This window comes from Dendrobates tinctorius, unplaced genomic scaffold (genome assembly GCF_039654945.1).
Source record: "Dendrobates tinctorius isolate UK_male_01 unplaced genomic scaffold, ASM3965494v1 ptg000158l, whole genome shotgun sequence".
Classification (NCBI taxonomy): domain Eukaryota; kingdom Metazoa; phylum Chordata; class Amphibia; order Anura; family Dendrobatidae; genus Dendrobates; species Dendrobates tinctorius.
Genome location: NW_027361825.1, coordinates 28,495,159 through 28,513,811, shown reverse-complemented (window position 1 = coordinate 28,513,811; position 18,653 = coordinate 28,495,159). Strand labels below are relative to the sequence as shown.

The 18,653-nt window shown below is 43.1% G+C and overlaps 1 protein-coding gene and 1 long non-coding RNA gene across 2 annotated transcripts in view; one reads left to right on the top strand and one right to left on the bottom strand.

The window, feature by feature from the left end:
* Positions 1–2,715, top strand: part of LOC141052021 (uncharacterized) — a 104,201-nt gene extending 101,486 nt beyond the window's left edge. Inside the window, exon 3 of the long non-coding RNA XR_012220727.1 lies at positions 2,587–2,715. This is a non-coding gene — a long non-coding RNA (uncharacterized lncRNA). The remainder of the gene's footprint in view (positions 1–2,586) is intronic.
* A 5,661-nt stretch (positions 2,716–8,376) lies between these two features.
* LOC141052020 (cytochrome P450 2C8-like) overlaps positions 8,377–18,653 on the bottom strand; it is a 29,734-nt gene continuing 19,457 nt past the window's right edge. The window contains exons 6-7 of the mRNA XM_073549192.1: positions 12,053–12,194; positions 8,377–8,688 (exon numbers count right to left, since the gene is read on the bottom strand). Of these exons, the coding sequence (XP_073405293.1) occupies positions 8,504–8,688; positions 12,053–12,194 (327 nt within the window). The 3' untranslated portion in view covers positions 8,377–8,503. The remainder of the gene's footprint in view (positions 8,689–12,052; positions 12,195–18,653) is intronic.

Genomic DNA, 18,653 nt, shown 5'->3' with positions numbered 1-18,653 from the left:
TTGCATTGAAAAAGTCAAACAGCGCTCCTTCCCTTCTGAGGTCTGCCATGTGCCGAAACAGTGGTTCCCCCCCACATATCAGGTATCAGCGTACTCAGGACAAATTGCACAATAACTTTTGCAGTCCAATTTCTCCTGTTACCCTTGGTAAAATAAAAAAATTGAACCTAAAGTATTTTTTTGTGAAAAAACATGTAAAGTAAACATGTGGGAAATGTTATTTATTAAGTTTTTTGTGTGCCGTATCTCTGTGATTTAAGGGCATAAAAATTCAAATTTGGAAAATTGCGAAATTTTCAAAATTTTCGCCAAATTTCGTTTTTTTTCACAAATAAACGCAAGTTATATGAATGAAATTTTACCACTAACATGAAGTACAATATGTCACAAGAAAACATTGTCAGAATTACCGGGATCCATGGAAGCGTTTCAGAGTTAAAACCTCATAAAGGGACAGTGGTCAGAATTGTAAAAATTGGCCCGGTCATGAACGTGCAAACCACCCTTGGGGCTTAAGTTGCTAAATTTTGTACCCCAAAATATTGTACAGAAATAGAGTAACAGACAGCAAATACAGTGGAATGTAGCCCTGAAATGCCAGAATTTCTAGGCCACATATAGATCAGGTATCTGACGGAGATATCACACTGTTAAATATGTGACCTGATCTGGTGTTTGAGGAGATACCAGACTGTGGCCTGTATTTTTTTATTTTTTACCCCAAAATATTGTATAGAACTAGGGTCACAGACAGCAAATACAGTGGAATGTAGGCCTGAAATGTCACAATTTTAGGCCACAGATAGATCAGGTATCTGACTGAGATATCACACTGTTAAATATGTGACCTGGATTTTTTTTTTTGGCCACAAAAATTGTGTCAATAAGTAGGCTATGACACTACAAAAATAATTCTTTGGAGGACTAAAATTGTTAAATATTTAGCACAATGATTATGTGATGCCTGTGACGGACAAAACACAGTGTTAAATATATTAAAGTAGCTAAATATTTTTTGACAGCTAAATAATTTTTTGGCAGCTAAATATTTTTTGAGCAGCTAAATATGTTTTTGGCAGATAAATATTTTTTGCTAGGTAAATATTTTTTTCCAGCTAAATATTTTTTGGCACCTAAATATTTTTATGTCAGCAAAATGGTGTCAAAATTTTTTTATTAGACACTCCAAAAAAATACTACAGTACCACAAAAAAATGCCAAAATTTTCTGCGCACTCAGATGTGATGCCTGGGACAGGCAAAGCAGTTTAAAATTGCTGGATTTTCATGATGTAGTATTAAAAGAATTTGGATGTAGTCTGCAGTGTCAACAAGCAAACGGAGGAATAAAATAACCAGAATTAAGGTGCCCAAAAAAATTATTCCTAGCCACTGATACCTGGAGCTAGGTATATATGTAAGAGGCAGCAGCAGACAGTAATGCACCCTTTTGATGTATGCAATGATATCTATATACCTACATACATGTTTTGCTGAGGAGGGGTCCCAAGTGGAATATACAGACCATTATTTTTAGGAAGCCTACTGCCACGAACATGTTCCTACATGCATCCTCCTCACACCCGACACACATGATACGTTCTGTACCAGTAGGCCAGTTTTTATGCCTCAGACGTCTATGCTCAACAGAAGAGGAGTTTGAAACCCAAGCAAAAGACCTGAGGGGTCGTTTTGCAGAAAGGGGATATAGCAACAGGTCAACTAAGAGGGCCTACTTACGGGCCAAACATAGTAGTAGAGACACTCTTCTGTATAAAGTTGACGATGAGGTGAAGAAACCAGAGATAGCGAGATTTATTACCACCTTCAATGCCCGGTCTGATCAAGTACGTGGTGTTTTGAATAAGTCTTGGAACATCTTGCAAACTGACCCCATCCTAGCAAGGATCATCCCAGATAAACCACAAATTACCTTTAGAAGAGCTAGGAATCTACGAGACCATCTTTTACGTAGTCATTATACGGGGGACCCACCTAAGACCTTTTTGGATAATTTTACCCATAGCAAGAAAGGTGGCAGTGTGGCCTGTGGTCACTGTGTGGCGTGTGTTAATATGATCAAGGACAACAAGTTTACGGATTCTACAGGGCAGAAACATTTCAATATTGAGAAAAATATCAATTGCCTATCCCGTAATGTGATATATTATGCCACATGCCCGTGCTCCCTGATCTATATAGGTCTTACGACCAAACAACTGAAGGTTAGAATCAGGGAGCATGTGCTGGGCATACAGTCCGCGGCCAATGAAGATGAGGTGCATTTGCTGAAGACTCTACCGAGACACTTCAAGTTGCACCATAATTGTGACAGCAGCAGCCTTAAATTTAGGGGCATTGACATGATAGACATGGGGATTCAGGGTGGAAAAATCTCCCAACGCCTAGCTCAAAAAGAAACGCGTTGGATTTGGACGCTTAATACGGTGCATCCCAATGGACTAAACGAAAGTTTGTCTTACGTTCCATTCTTATGATCCCAGTTTTGTATTTTGGGACTGTACTTTGGCTTGCCATGGTGCGGTAGTTTTTATGTATTGTTTTTAATTTTGTTTTGTTTTCTTAGTTTACTATTAGGTTCGGGCGTATGGGGTGTTTCGGGACACAGATTCATTGCCCCTGGTTATAAAGAGGGAATCCAAAGACTCCCACGAAGGAAATCAGAGAAGAGTTTCGACACTGGTTGTGGTCCATAGATGTCCAGGAAATGGATGATGTGTTCGTTGGCTTTCCTTTTTTGAAGACTCCGTGTGGATTGTTAATGATATGGACTTTTATATAAGAAGTTCGTTCTTTCTTTATATTCATTGTGCGATGGTTTTCCTTGTCTCCCCTTCCCCTTTCCCTTTCCTTTCCTTCCCCTCCCTTTCCTCCCCTCCCCCCCCTCCCTTCCTCTCCCCACCCTTCCCTCCCCTTTAGTCCTTGTCCTTGGGGTTATTGGCCACATATATATATAAGAGGAATATATTGAGCCAACTAGGTGACTCAATCTTGGCCATTTTTTGTGGTATTGTGCGTTTTCATGGATCCTATAAAGTTTCATCTAACATCATATTGTGGCCAGTATTTTTGTAATGTACAATATATATACTCAATGAGATTGTAATATTATATTGCGGCCAGTATATGTATTGATAATGGTAACATGAATATATATTAATAATTGTAATCATGGCCTGTTATTACATTATGTATGGTGACATAAGATATTTACATATGTAGCACCGTGTTTTCTTCATGTTTTTCCTCTCCCCGGCCTTTTTTCCTCGCCCCTCCCCTTTTCAGCACATGCATAAATTTATGTTCGGAGCAGTTTAATTTTAATTTTTACTTTGTCCACTGTTACCCGATATCCCCCCCTCTATTCCATTCCCTATTTTATCTTATTTCATTATGTGGTTTTGTCTGTAATTGCCCCGTTGTGGATGTCCTGGTGATTTGCCCCATTGTAATATGGCCGCCGGGGTTCATAAGTGCAGCGCATGCGCGCCTACTGCTCCTGTGTGACACGCCCAGCCAGTGTCGGGTGCCGGACCACGTGGGCCCGCGTGTTTCCGGCCGCGTCAGTGGTGGGAGGTACCTCTGCAGTGTAGCGGCAGGCGGCGTGTCCACGGCACTTCCGGTGGGCACATATAAAAATGTGCACCATGCATTCATTAATCACTCCCCCTGAGGAAGGAGCCCTAGAGCTCCAAAACGCGCGTCGGGGAGACGAGCAGCCCGCCCGGTCATCCTGAATCTGTTAGTAAGGTAACATCATTGCGGGGCAGTAACCCTTTCAGGGTAGGTTGGGTGCATGTTTAATAGTGCTGGGAATCTTCCCTCTGTTCCCTTAGTGTGCTCTAGTAATAAAGCTGATTCTGCCTTGTGGCAGTATGTGAATGGGTTCTGATTGTGTGACCTATAGAGCACATATGGGAAACGGATATGGGCACTATATATATATTTTTTCTATTATAGTTATTATCACATATAGATTTAACATGCGTAGCCAGTCCAATATATAGGACTGTCTATCTTTTTCCCCCTATCATTGATAGAGTCCTTTTAGGTATGCATTTATGTAACAGGGTTTGACTGTGGCTGGACTGCTCATTTTGCATTTTTTCACTATTTGCACTTTGGTTGCCATTTGCACATGTTCTCCAGTTGTCCTTTTCTGTCAATTATTTAATAAAGACGTTTTGTACTTTAACATTATGGATCTATGGTCGCATTTTCTTCTGTGGTTTTCCATATTCCCCATATTATACCTACATACAGTGTCTGCATGCCTTGCACTGATGTTTATATACAATCCTCCCAACTGCCCTGGATCTAGCGGGACAGTCCTGATTTTTAAAGTCTGCCCCGCTGTCCCGGGTGGGAGTTTACTTTTCCCGCACTGCACTGATAAGCCGCCATGCCCCCCCATGCACCGACCCCATCCATTCCTCACCCTCCCAGAGAGACCCACCTCAGCCCCTCACTGCTAATAAATCCCAGCAATGACATTGCTAGGCTGTTCTGTGCGCACAGGACCTGTGATGAGGTCACAGGAGGGGAAGAGTCAAGAGTCACATTATCAGGGGCCTCAGTATATGCAGGACTCTTCTGGTTGTCATGGTGCTGGATGAGGGGAAGTTTAAGTGTGGGGTCAGGAGGGGTTTACAGTGTGGATGTCCAGTGAAGAGAAAACAGCTGCACTCTGGGAAATTTTGATTTTCAATGCAAAATTTTTTTATTGAAGACACCACAGGGGAATAGTGCGTTGAGGTAACGTTTTGACCCTATGTCGGGTCTTTTTAAACCTCACTTAAAGCACAAGAGAAAAAGAAGCAATCACGGCAGTATGAATGTGCAGGAGGGGCTAAAGTGCCATATGTAAAAGTCCAGTCTGGCAGGGACCAGGCAGAGGTTCTGAGATGAGCTGGAAGCGTGGGGCAGCAAGTGCCGTCTGTGGTTTACGAGGTGTACGGAGCGGAGCCTTGTGTGCACGAGGTGTACGGAGTGGAGCCATGTGTGTATGAGGTGTATGGAGTGGAGTCGCATGTGTATGGGGTGTGCGGAGGAGAGCCACATGTGTACAACGTTTACGGAGCGGAGCCGTGTGTGTACGAGGTGTATGGAGAGGAGCTGCGTGTGTATGGGGTGTGCGGAGGAGAGCCACATGTGTACAACGTTTACGGAGCGGAGCCATATGTGTGCGAGGTGTATGGAGAGGAGCCGCGTGTGTATGGGGTGTGTGGAGCGGAGCCGTGTGTGTAAAAAGTGTATGGAGTGGAGCCCTGTGTGTATGGGGTGTGCGGAGCGGAGCCATATATGTATGGGGTGTGCAGAGCGTAGCCGTGTGTGTACGGAGCTGAGCTGTGTGTTTACTTGGTGTACGGAGCGGAGCCGTGTGTGTGCGAGATGTACGGAACGGAACCCTGTGTGTATGAAGTGTATGGAGCCATGTGTGTGTACGGGATATACGGAGTGGAGCCGTGTGTGTACCAGGTGTACAAAATGGAGCCCTGTGTATGAAGTTTACGGAGCTGAACCGTGTGTGTCCGGAGTAGAGCAGAGCCGTGTTTGTGCGAGGTTTATGAAATGGAGCAATGTGTGTACGGAGCGGAGCCATGTGTGTACGAGGCATACAAAGCGGAACCGTGTGTGCATGAGGTGTGTATAGCCGTGCGTGTACAAGGTGTATGGTGGGGAGCATTCATACCTCCCAACCGTCCCAAATCCAAGGGAAAGTCCCGATATTGACGTCTGCGCTGCTGTCCCGGCCGGGAGCTTACGTTTCCCGTGGACACAGGAGTACATGGCGGAGCCCAGAGGAGCACTTTAAAACTCGCACGTGACATTCCATCGGAAGTGATGTGCTGGAAGCTGACTGGAAATGAGGTAATTTCGGGAGGAGATTGTTACGAAACCATGGACGCACTTCAGGGAATGCTTCAGATCCATCACCTCGTCCTCCTCCGACGGTGCTGACAGCGGGATTGCCTTGGAATCGGGGATGCCGGTCATGTGAGCAGATCATGATATGTCCTGCATTGGGAGGCTCAGGTGGGTACTAAAATGGGAGCTGGGCTGCTATTGTATCTTTATTCTTTCTTTCTCTCTCTGTTTCTTTCTCACTCTGTTTGTTCTTTCCCTCGCTAATCTTTCTTTCTGTCTTTCTCTGTTTCTTTCTTTCTCTGTTTTTTCTTTCTTTCTCTCTCTGTTTCTCTCTCTCTGTGTTGTTTCTTTCTCTCTCTAATCTTTCTTTTTTCTTTCTCTCTCTGTTCTTTCTTTCTTTCTCTGTTCTTTCTTTCTCTCTCTATTTTCTTTCTCTCTTTCTGCTCTTTCTTTCTCCTCTTTCTTTTTCTTTCTTTCTTTCTTTCTTTCTCTTTCTTTCTTTCTTTCTTTCTTTCTCTCTCTGTTCTCTATCTTCCCCTCTTTCTTTCTCTCTGTTCTTTTTTCTTTCTCTCTCTGTTCTTTTTCTTTCTCTGTCTTCCTGTCTCCCTCTGTTCTTTCTTTCTTTCTCTCTCTGTACTTTCTTCTTTCCCCTCTTTCTTTCACTCTCTCTGTTTTTTCTTTCTTTCTTTCTTTCTTTCCCCTCTTTCTTTCATTCTCTCTGTTCTTTTTTCTGTCCCCTCTTTCTTTCTCTCTTTTCTTTTTTCTTTCTCCCTCTGTTCTTTTTTCTTTCTTTCTCTCTGTTCTTTCTTTCCCCTCTTTGTCTCTCTGAGTACTTTCTTTCTTTCCCCTTTTTCTCTGTCTCTGTTCTTTCTTTCTCTCTGTCCTTTCTTTCTTTCCCCTTTCTTTCTCTCTCTTTGTTCTTTCTTTCCATTCTTTCTTTCATTCTCTGTTCTTTCTTCCTCTCTGCTCTTTCTTTCTTTCTCTCTCTCTATTCTTTCTTTCTCTCTCTGTTCTTTCTTTCTCTCTCTGTTCTTCCTTTCTCTCTCTGTCCTTTCTTTTTCTCTATGTTCTTTCTTTCCTTTTTTCTTTCTTTCTCTGCTCTTTCTTTCCCCTATTTTTCTCTCTGTTCTTTCTTTCTTTTTTCTTTCTCTCTCTCTGTTTTTTCTCTCTGTGTTCTTTTTCTCTTTCTTTCTTTCTTTCTTTCTTTCTCTCTCTGTTCTTTCTTTCCCCTCTTTCTTTCTAGCTTACTTTCTTTCCTTCTCTGTTCTTTCTCTCTCTCTCTCTGTTCTTTTTCTTTTTCATTATCTTTCTTTCTCTCTACCTCTCTGTTCTGTCTTTCTTTCTTTTTTCTTTCTTTCTTTCTTTATCTGTTATTTATTTCCCCTCTTTGTTTCTCTCTGTTCTTTTTTTCTTTCCCTCTTTCTATCTTACTTTCTTTCTCTCTCTGTTCTTTTTCTTTCACTTTCTTCCTCTCTCTCTGTTCTTTCTTTCTTTCTCCTTTCTTTCTTTCTTTCTTTCTTTCTCCTTTCTTTCTTTCTTTCTTTCTTTTCCCTTTCTCTCTCTCTCTGTTCTTTTTCTCTCTCTGTTCTTTCTTTTCCCTATTTTTTCTCTCTCTGTTCTTTCTTTTGCTCTCTGTTCTTTCTTTCTCTTACTGCTTTTTCTTTCCCCTCTTTCTTTCTTTCCCCTCTTTCTTTCTCTCTCTCTGTTCTTTCTTCTTTCTCTCTCTGTTCTTTCTTTTTTCTTTCTTTCTCTCTGTTCTTTTTCTCTCTGTGTTCTTTTTCTTTCTCTCTGTCTCTCTCTGTTCCTTCTTTTTTCCCCTTTCTTTCTCTCTATCTCTCTGTTCTTTCTTTCTTTCTTTCACCTCTTTCATTCTTTCTCTCTCTGTTCTTTATTTATTTCTCTCTCTGTTCATTCTTTCTTTCACTCTCTTTGTTCTTTCTTTCTTCCCCTCTTTCTTTCTCTCTCTGTTCTTTCTTTTGCTCTCTGTTCGTTCTTTCTTTCTCTCTCTCTCCTTTCTTTCTCTCTGTTTTCCCTCTCTCTGCTCTTTCTTTCACTCTCTGTTCTCTTTCTTTCTTTCCCCTCTTTCTCTCTCTCTCTGTTCTTCCTTTCTCTCTATGTTCTTTCTTTCTCTGTTCTTTCTTTCTTTCTTTCTTTCTCTGTTCTCTCCATGTTTTTCTTTCTTTTGCTCTCTGTTCTTTCTTTCTCTTTTCTTTTTTTATTTCTCTGTTTTCTTTTTTCTTTCACTGTTCTTTCTTTCTTTCTTTTCCTCAGTCAGTACCAGTCAGTGTGTCCACAGTACCAGCCACTGTGCCCATAATGCCAACCACTGTGCCCTCAGTGCCAGTCAGTGTGATTATCAGTGCTAAATGGGTGCCGTTGGGGCATGGACATGGGTGTGACTAGCTGTGAAATGGGTGTGGTTGGGAGCGTGGCCTAAAATTTGTCGCTGGAATGACCATTAAAAACTAAATAAAAGGAATATGTATGATTTTTTTGTGCAATAAAGTCTTTGTAATGTTTTATTATTTTATATTATTCCAATATTAGAGCAGCTGTCTTATTTTGTAAGTTCTAGAACTTGTATATTTCCTTTAGGCAAGACATTAGTCTTCAGCTCAGAAACGAGGAACAACATTCATCTGGTAGGACTGAGGTCTTGAAGCATTGGTGTTGGGCTCGGGTCTTATGCTCAGATTTTTTCGGTCTACAGTGGGCTCCAAGGTGAACTTCTGCAGTATGGTGGTTAGAAAGAGGAAGAGCTCCATGCGAGCCAGGCCTTCTCCCAAACACATGCGTTTGCCTGGGAAAACAGAATGGAAATTAAGCTAAACCTAAACTTGTGTGGGTTAGAAATTTTTTTTTGCTTGCCTTTTAAGGAAATTTTGACTGAATATAAAAGCTGTAAGTCACCTGTTAGTATCACAAAAATCCAGAATGAATTGTGCTTTCAATTGGAATGCAATGCTTTTTTCCCTCTATGGGGACACTGCAGGGGAACTGGACACTTATGGTCAGGTTTAATGTACTGTATGTCAAACGAGGAGCAGTTTTCTATTCTCACTTTCCGGATTTATTCCTAATGAATATCTACTTGCCAACTGTTATCATTCTAAGGTCAACAAGCAAAGCATGTATGAGACATTCTGTATTACACTAAGGCCCTGATCTTGATTAGAAGGTCTGTTAGGGTATGATGTTTCTGATTCATTAAAGAACGCAGACCTCTTAATTAATTTATTAAATAAATAAGAAAATTAGACTTGATATATAAGACTAGACGATCGATGAGGCCATATTAAGTACCTATCCTTTTCAGAACACCAAAATAAAGGGTATCTATTAGTAGGACCTACCCTCATAAGCTACAGCCAAAAGCATTGACACCCCTGCAATTCTGTCAGATAATACTCAGTTTCTTCCTGAAAATGATTGCAAACACAAATTCTTTGGTATTATTATCTTCATTTAATTTATCTTAAATGAAAAAACACAAAAAGAATTGTCCTAAAGCCAAATTGGATGTAATTCCACACCAAACATAAAAAAGAGGGTGGACAAAAGTATTGGCACTGTTCGAAAAATCATGTGATGCTTCTCTAATTTGTGTAATTAACAGCTCCTGTAACTTACCTGTGGCACTTAACAGGTGTTGGCAATAACTAAATCACACTTGCAGCCAGTTGACATGGATTAAAGTTGACTCAACCTCTGTCCTGTGTCCTTGTGTGTACCACATTGAGCATGGAGAAAAGAAAGAAGACCAAAGAACTGTCTGAGGAATTGAGAAACAAAATTGTGAGGAAACATGAGCAATCTCAAGGCTACAAGTCCATCTCCAAAGACATGAATGCTCCTGTGTCTATCATGCGCAGTGTCATCAAGAAGTTTAAAGCCCATGGCACTGTGGCTAACCTCCCTAGATGTGGACGGAAAAGAAAAATTGACAAGAGATTTCAACGCAAGATTGAGCGGATTTTGGATAAAGAACCTCGACTAACATCCAAACAAGTTCAAGCTGCCCTGCAGTCCGAGGGTAAAACAGTGTCAACCCGTACTATCCGTCGGCGTCTGAATGAAAAGGTACTGTATGGTAGGAGACCCAGGAAGACCCCACTTCTTACCCCAAGACATAAAAATGCCAGGCTGGAGTTTGACAAAACTTACCTGAAAAAGCCTAAAACATTTTGGAAGAATGTTCTCTGGTCAGATGAGACAAAAGTAGAGCTTTTTGGGCAAAGGCATCAACATAGAGTTTACAGGAGAAAAAAAGAAGCATTCAAAGAAAAAACACGGTCCCTACAGTCAAACATGGCGGAGGTTCCCTGATGTTTTGGGGTTGCTTTGCTGCCTCTGGCACTGGACTGCTTGACCGTGTGCATGGCATATGAAGTCTGAAGACTACCAACAAATTTTGCAGCATAATGTAGGGCCCAATGTCAGAAAGCTGGGTCTCCCTCAGAGGTCATGGGTCTTCCAGCATGACAATGACCCAAAACACACTTCAAAAAGCACTAGAAAATGGTTTGAGAGAAAGCACTGGAGACTTCTAAGGTGGCCAGCAATGAGTCCAGACCTGAATCCCATAGAACACCTGTGGAGAGATCTAAAAATGGCAGTTTGGAGAAGGCACCCTTGAAATATCAGGGACCTGGAGCAGTTTGCCAAAGAAGAATGGTCTAAAATTCCAGCAGAGCATTGTAAGAAACTCAATGATGGTTACCGGAAGCGGTTGGTCGCAGTTATTTTGGCTAAAGGTTGTGCAACCAAGTATTAGGCTGAGGGTGCCAATACTTTTGTCTGGCCCATTTTTGGAGTTTTGTGTGAAATGATCAATGTTTTGCTTTTTGCTTCATACTCTTTTGTGTTTTTTTCATTTAAGACAAATTAAATGAAGATAATAATACCAAATTATTTGTGTTTGCAATCATTTTCAGGAAGAAACTGAGTATTATCTGACAGAATTGCAGGGGTATCAATACTTTTGGCCACAACTGTATCTACCTCCAGGTAATAGAAGTTTGAACATAACGATATCTTGATATTTACAATGTGATGAGGTGAGTGTTGTGAGTTCATTTTCCCCTTCGTCACTGAGGTCTGGTGAACTCCCTATTCTGGTAAAGGAAGGTAATGAGCCTGATTATCAGGCACCTGAGCCTAATGATGATGACTGGCTGAGTGGAGTCACGGACTGGATATAAGGCTGCCGACGCCCTTCTGCCCTGCTGGTGATTTCTCTGTGGACTTCTAGGAGAACAGTCTGATTCCTGCTCCTCTAAAGCTAAGTTTTCTGCTTTGCCTTTTAGCATTTGTGTTTTGTTTTTGTTTGCCCTGCTTTTCTGGATTCTGCCATTCCCTGCTGGGGTGAGCTGAATCTCCTTTTGCCTGTTGCTCTGTCTTCAGAATATTCCTGAGTACTGACATAGTCTTTTTGAAGCCTAGCGTCTTCAGGGCCTTTTTCACTGTCAGTCTGTTGGCTCATATTTTCATAGGGTTTTTCACGGATTGCAGACAGCAGCCTTCCTGTCCTTTCCTATCTAGTTAGCTTGGGCACCGTCTTTGCTCAGTCTATCTTTCTGTCTGTGTTGTGTTCTTTCTTCTTTCTTCACCGTCATTATATGTGGGGGGCTGCCTTTTGCTTTGGGGTCTGCTCTGGGGCAGTTTAGATTTCCCTTTCTGTCTTTAGGCTATTTAGTCCTCCAGCTGTGATCGAGGGGTCTAGGGCATCGTAGGAACCCCCCACGGCTACTGCTAGTTATGTTGATAGGTTCAGGGGTCTGCAATCCGATAGCTGCCAACCTCTCTGGTTTTCTGGACTTAGCTAGCATTTCTGTTTTTGCCTCCTACGGTGACTCAATCATAACAGGTGAGTATAAGAAATATTATTTTTTTTAACGACCTTGTAACAAATTCGAATCACACTAAATTTATTCTATGAAAGTCAAATCCCCTTTCCAAATTTTAGGAGTCTCACTGCATTCTATTGTGTAAGATTGATGGTCACATAGTGTATGTGCACTAATACTTCTATAAACCTATGGAAGTGAATGGAGCAGTGGTCACAAATGAGCACTAACAATCCATTCACAAAGAACTTGTATAGTAAATGATATTTGTAGTCAGCGTTACCTTTGAAACGATCTGAGGTGAACAATATCTCTTACCTGCAGAGAATGGCATAAATGCATCACTTTTCTTAAAGGAGCCCTTTTCATTGAGAAAATGTCCTGGATCAAATTCATCTGGATTCTTAAATAGTTTGGAGTCTTTCAGAACAGAGGTCAGGATCGGAAGCACCATAGTTCCCTGTAATTAAGTGTATGAAATGTAAACTATAGATCTAGAAAGTGTTAAGTCAAGTTTAGATGTCAAATGATCAGATGTTTGGAACCAAGACGTTAGACAGATCAACACATTTTCTTTATGTTTGGCTTTGGGTTTCAGAGGACTGTAGTATTTTTACAGGCATTATATTTTGAGGGGTTGTCAACTACTTGGACAATCCATTCTTAATTAATATGTTTCCAACAAGTAAAAAAATAACACCTATACTGACCTCTGGTGCCGAGTCTGTTCCAGCGGTGTCAGCACTTGCTCTCTCGGGGCTCATGTGACATTATGTCACACCATGACTGGGGTCAATCAGCGACCCCGGGAGAGCCTGTGCTGACACCGATGGAAGTGCCCCCACACCAAAGGTGAGTATAGGTGTTATTATTTTACTGGGGTAAATAATCATTGACATGGGGTTGCCTGAAGAGTGGACAACTCTTTTATGGTCCATTTGCATTGAATTCATATCAGCAAGCAAGTGTACCTAGGAATGCTTGCTTCTATATAATCGTGCAGTCTAAACAGGCTGACAACGATGTATGAGCAAAACGCCTATTCATCAGATACAATAATCTTTCAGGTTTCCCAAAAGTTCATCATTCTTAGTAGCACATTGTCCTGCACTGTCAAGAAAAATGGCAGCTTATGCACGACGAATAGTGATGAGCGAGCACTAGAATGCTTGGATGCTCGTTGCTCGGGTCGAGCAAATTGGAATGCTCAGGTGCTCGACCCGAGCAAAGAGCCCAATGTAAGTCTATGGGAAACTCGAGCATTTTTCCAGCCCCCCCTCGGCGGTTTGCAGGTGGACTAAAAATTGCAGAGATTGATGAGAACAGTGCTCAGATTACATTGGAACGGCATGGGGAAGACCCCTGGAAGCAATTCTGACTCGCAGGTCACTGCTGTGAACAATGTTGTCAGAGTATTGCGCCACTTTTGCAGACTCACAATAAAACATACAAAAAAACGAAACCAAAATGGATTTCCCTGTGAAATATGTTAAGGAACATCTTTTCCAGGGTAATGACTTGTATATAAGGCAAATTAAATAACCCAAAACAAAAATGCTCCTCCACCACTTGGGCTATATTCACACGTAGCCGTTTGTGATGCGTTTTTCAACTTTTGCATTGCTTTCAACCAAGACAAATGCATTCACTGGGAAATGCCATTTTAACATTTTACAACATTATCTGGCCATGTGGTGTATGACACATCATCAGACACATCCTGTTTCATTTACCAAGGAGGGACAAAGCCTATTTTTTGGGGGGCATCAGGCGGCCTTTACTATTCATCCATCAGCCTACTATGCTTTGTTGTTCCCATTATTAAACAGTGGGTCTCCTATACTCTTATTGCATATGCAGTGAATGGCAGGGCTGACCAAAATTTGGACACACCCCAATACCCCTTTGAAGAGACGTACAGGAGGGCCTCCTGAAATCAATGTTCTCATTATTATGAAGTTGGTACTCTCATACTGTTTGCCTATGCAGTGAATGCAAGGCCTGCCCTGCATCAAATTTAGATGCACCCCAATACCCATTTGAAGATATGTACAGGATGGCCACCTGAAAGCATTGTTCCCATTATTAGGAAATTGGTCCTTCCATACTGTTTGTCTATGCAGTGAATGCAACACCTGCTCTAAATTTGGCCGTACACCAATAACCCTTTGAATACACCTACAGGATGATCACCTGAAAGCAATGTTCCCTCTGTTAGGAAGTTGGTACTCCCATACTGTTTGCCTGTGCAGTGTATGCAACACCTGCCCCAAATTTGGATTCACCACAATAACCCTTTGAAGAGATGTACAGGAGAGCTACCTGAAAGCAATGTTGCCATTATTAGGAAGTTGGTACTCCCATACTATTTGCCTATGCAGTGAATTTAAGGTGTGCTCCAAATTTGGACTGAAGAACCTGCATTGGAGAATTGCAGTATTGAACCTGAAGAACCTGCAGTGGAGCATTGCAGTGTTTAGGCTAAAGACCTGGCAGTGGAGAATTGCAGTGTTAAAGGGAACCTGTCACCCCCCCAGGCATTTTTAAGTAAAAGAGCCACCTTGTGCAGCACTAATGCTGCATTCTGTCAATGTGGCTCTTTTATTTAGCGTCCCTTCCACCACAGAAATAAGCATTTTTAAAATTTGTCAGATGTACCTGGAGTTTGTCCGGTGGGCAGGTCTTTCCCCCTTGGACACAGACACCTCACATCCATCAGTCATGTCCTCCTTCAGTCTTTGCTCCACCTCCTCAGCATTCACTTCAAATCCTGGTGCCTGCGCTGTACTATATTTTCTTGGGCATGTGCAGTTAGCGCTGCCCATGCTCTGACATCACATCATGTCCTTTCTATCGTGCCTGCGTGGACACGTGCCCTGCAGTCTCTTCTGATTTATTCACACTGCGGGGCTGGGAATCTTGGGCATGAGCAGTAGTTCTCTGTGACTCTCCCTCAAATCCCTCCGCCTCTTTCCTTTTGTGCAGATTCATAGGAAGTAGTGATGAGCTGACGATTCCTATGACGCTGCACAGTAGGAAAGATGCGAAGGGATTTGAGGGAGAGCCGCAGAGAACTACTGCGCATGCCCAAGATTCCCAGCCCCGCAGTGTGAATAAATCAGAAGAGACTGCGGGGCAGGATCTCTGGCTGCGCGCCCACGCAGGCGCGATAGAAAGGACATGATGTGATGTCAGAGCACGGGCATCGCTAACTGCGCATGCCCAAGAAAATATAGTACAGCGCAGGTGCCAGGATTTGAAATGAACGCTGAGGAGGCGGAGCAAAGACTGAAGGAGGACATGACTGATGGATGTGAGGCGTCTGTGTTCGAGGGGGAAAGACCTGTCCACTGAACAAACTCCGGGTATATCTGACAAATTTTAAAAACGCTTAAATCTGCGGTGGAAGGGACGCTAAATAAAAGAGCCACTTTGACAGAATGCAGCATTAGTGCTGCACAAGGTGGCTCTTTTACTTAAAAATGCCTGGGGGGTGACAGGTTCCCTTTAAGGCTGAATACCCGGCAGTGGAGAATTGCAGTGTTGAGGTTGAAGAACCTGCAGTGGATATGTAAGGGGGTGAGATAGAATTACCGCCTTGCTCCCCTTCTTTTAATTGTTCTTAGTGTGCTAATGTTTGTAATGTCTATATTAATATTTGTGGTACTGCTACATAGCAATATGTATTACAGCTCACATTTTTGGTACTGCCACATTCGTATGTTTTACCATTGCTTGTATACCTTTGTAAATGATGTTGCATTCCTATACGTGTTATTGAGTATTATATTTATGTTCATTTGGTAGGGAAAGTCTATTGCACTCTTTGGACAATAGAGGGGGGCATTATAGTGTTTGCAGTTCTTTGTAACTAGGGTAACTGTAGTACTTGTGGGAACCACTAGATGGGGGCATACTAGTGTGCACTAATGGCATAGTTCATAGTAAGGTTATAGGGAGTTAATGTAGGAGGGGCTGCCTGGTGGTAAGCGGCATGTCTTAGGGAAGTTTAGTCAGACAGGGCCAGGGTGCCCGAAGTGTCCATATGGACTCTAGGCCCAGGACGGCTCAGCAGCCACCCAACATTTAATAGCTGCAACCCACATTATCCATGGCCACTGTGCATCATTGCAGTGGGCCAGTACAGAAGGAAAAAGATGTGGTGACTCATAGCCTGGGCAGTCGCCTTTAGGGCAGGAGTCAGTTGGAGTGAGGAGTTGAAGGAAGTTGGAGCTTAGACGAGAATGGTACTGATGAGCCGGATGCTTTACCAGAGGCAACCAAACCGGGTGACTGATAATTTTGAGCCTGGGGCGAAATGGGCAGAAGGAATTGTCATCATTGCGAGGTTAGGCCAGGAAGGAACTGGGGAGCAGTCTAAGACGGTCCGGTCCTGACTGTGCCACACAGAAGCAATAGCAAAGCAGGGAAAGATGAGGAGACAAATGAATTTCATGATGTGCCAACAGTGGATGCTATGTGTGAAGTATTATGTAAAGAGAATGTTCAAGTTATCCTGGACAGTGTCTCCATTACTGAGGGTCACCTAGAAGAGAGACCATCGCCTCCTGGGAAGTGCCCTGGGGGGCCTGAACCTGGAGATGCAGGTACGCTGAGAAGAGGAATACAGTTTTCTGTGAGGAAAGGTCGGGACACAGATGCTTCAGTGTCTCTTGTCACGACTACAGTCCTGACCTACACTTACAGAGATTTGCAATGTTGAGGCCAAAGAACGTGCAGTGGAGAATTGCAGTGTTGAGCCTGAAGACCCAGCAGGGGAGAATTGCAGTCTTGAACCTGAAGACCCGTGCAGTGGAGAATTGCAGTGTTGAACCTGAAGACCCGGGAGTGGAGAATTGCAGTGTTAAGCCTGAAGAACCTGCAATGGAGAATTGCAGTGTTGAAGCTTAACAACGTGCAGTGGAGAACTGCATTGTTGAGGCTGAAGAATCTACAATGGAGAAATGCAATGTTGTGGCTTTCCTGACGGTGTTTGAAAGGGTTGCCGAGAGGGAGAAACTCCTGCTAGCGCAGAGGGCAGAAGTACTGGTGCCATACTTGACGGTGGAACCCCAGAATGCATACTATGATTTAGCTTTGAAGGATGCTAAAGAGTATGGCAAGCTAAAATTAGAGATTCATGCACGCTTGGGGATAACAATGACTCTCAGGGCACAGCGGGTTCACCGTTGGGCATATCACCAGGACAAACCATTGTGCTGCCAAATGCTTTATGTGTTGCACCTGGTCCACAAGTGGCTGCAGCCAGAGTCCTCTACGTCTGCGCAGCTGGTAGAACAGGCGGTGATGGACCGGTTTGTGCACTCCCTGCCAAGGCCCGTACAGACTTTGGTTGCCCAGGTTGATCCCCGGAATGCATTGTGTGCTTTGTCACCTAAGCATATTAGCTTCAGCACAGCCTGTTGCCGCTTGGCTGAGGCAGTGCTGCAGTACTTCCAGCTTGTGACTGATGTGATCGTTTCGGAGATGGAGGCTGAAGAGGAGGAGGAGGTGGAGGATGAGGTGCAGGAGCTGTAGACTGTGGGGGCAACCCTGATTGATGTAGGGCCCATAATCCTCGGCGTCAGGAGGACGTGTTCCATCCTAAGGTCCAACTGGGTCCCGGCTTCCACTATGTTAACCCAGTGTGCCATCAGTGAGATGTAACATCCCTGCCCACAAGTACTTGTCCATGTGTCTGTGGTTAGGTGGACTTTCCCAGTAACTGCATTGTTGAGGGCATGGCTATTGTTGTGTTACACATATTTGTGTAATGCAGGGACGGTACACCAGTAGAAATAGTGGCGTCTGGAAACCGAGTACTGAGGGATGGCCGCCTCCATCAGGTTGCAGAAAGCATCCATCTTAGTAGTGTGGCCTGTGGGGCGTTGGCTGCATATTTGCGCTTGCGTTCCAAGGAATGGGGTATGGACAACTGGACAATGCGCTATCACAAGGACATGGAATTGCTTGATGATGGTGCTAGTCGAGTGTGTGCAATGACAGGTGCAGGGCAGGAAGTATCTTTCCATGCACCATGGACAGGGGATTGGCTTGCACACACAACAGTGGAAGAAGCAATGGTGTCGCTCGCAGACACTGTTCATAGACCCTGGGGTTTGGCCCACAAAGTCGGGTGCTTTGCTACCATGTGCCTAATCATGCTGGTGGTGGCCAGGCTGGTAGCTTTGCTTCCCTGCTGATGCTGGCATGGCAGGTGGTGCAAATGACCTCTGTGGGGCTATTGGCAGAGTCTTTAAAAAGCAACCAGACTCGGAAAGACCTAATAGTTGGACTGGCAACTTCCATCGTGTTGGTGTTACAGGGAACGGTTGCCCGCTTTCTGTTTGCGGCCTCCACACTGCTTCTTCCTGATTGTTCAGGTGCTACGCCTCCATCCCCCTATGTGTTGCTGTCCTCGCTGTGCATGTCCTCATGCCAGCTTGGGTCAGTTACTATATCATCCACCACCTCGTCCTTCTGCACCCTTGTCCTCCTCCTGACTTTCTGGCAATTGAAGAGAAAAAAGAAACAACAGCAATGTACAATGAATCAATAATATACAACAAAATATAATTTAATGAGTGACCGATGTGTTTCTTTCAAAAGTGGATGGCAGACCATCCGGTATACATAAGGAGAAAAACTAACTCATGATTTAGAAAAGAAAACCAGGATTAATGGACATTTGTATATGAAAAAACACTAAAATAAAAACAAAAATGTGTATAATAAAATAAGCCTTTATTGTACATTTTGGCTAGACAACAACAACAGCAATAGAAAGATATATATAAAAACATATAAATAATGTATAAATTGGCAAAAAAGACAGCACAATTTATTAATTATCAAGTATCCATACTTATAATAATTTCACCACTGTACAGACAAGAATTGTTCAAATAAGGCATATATA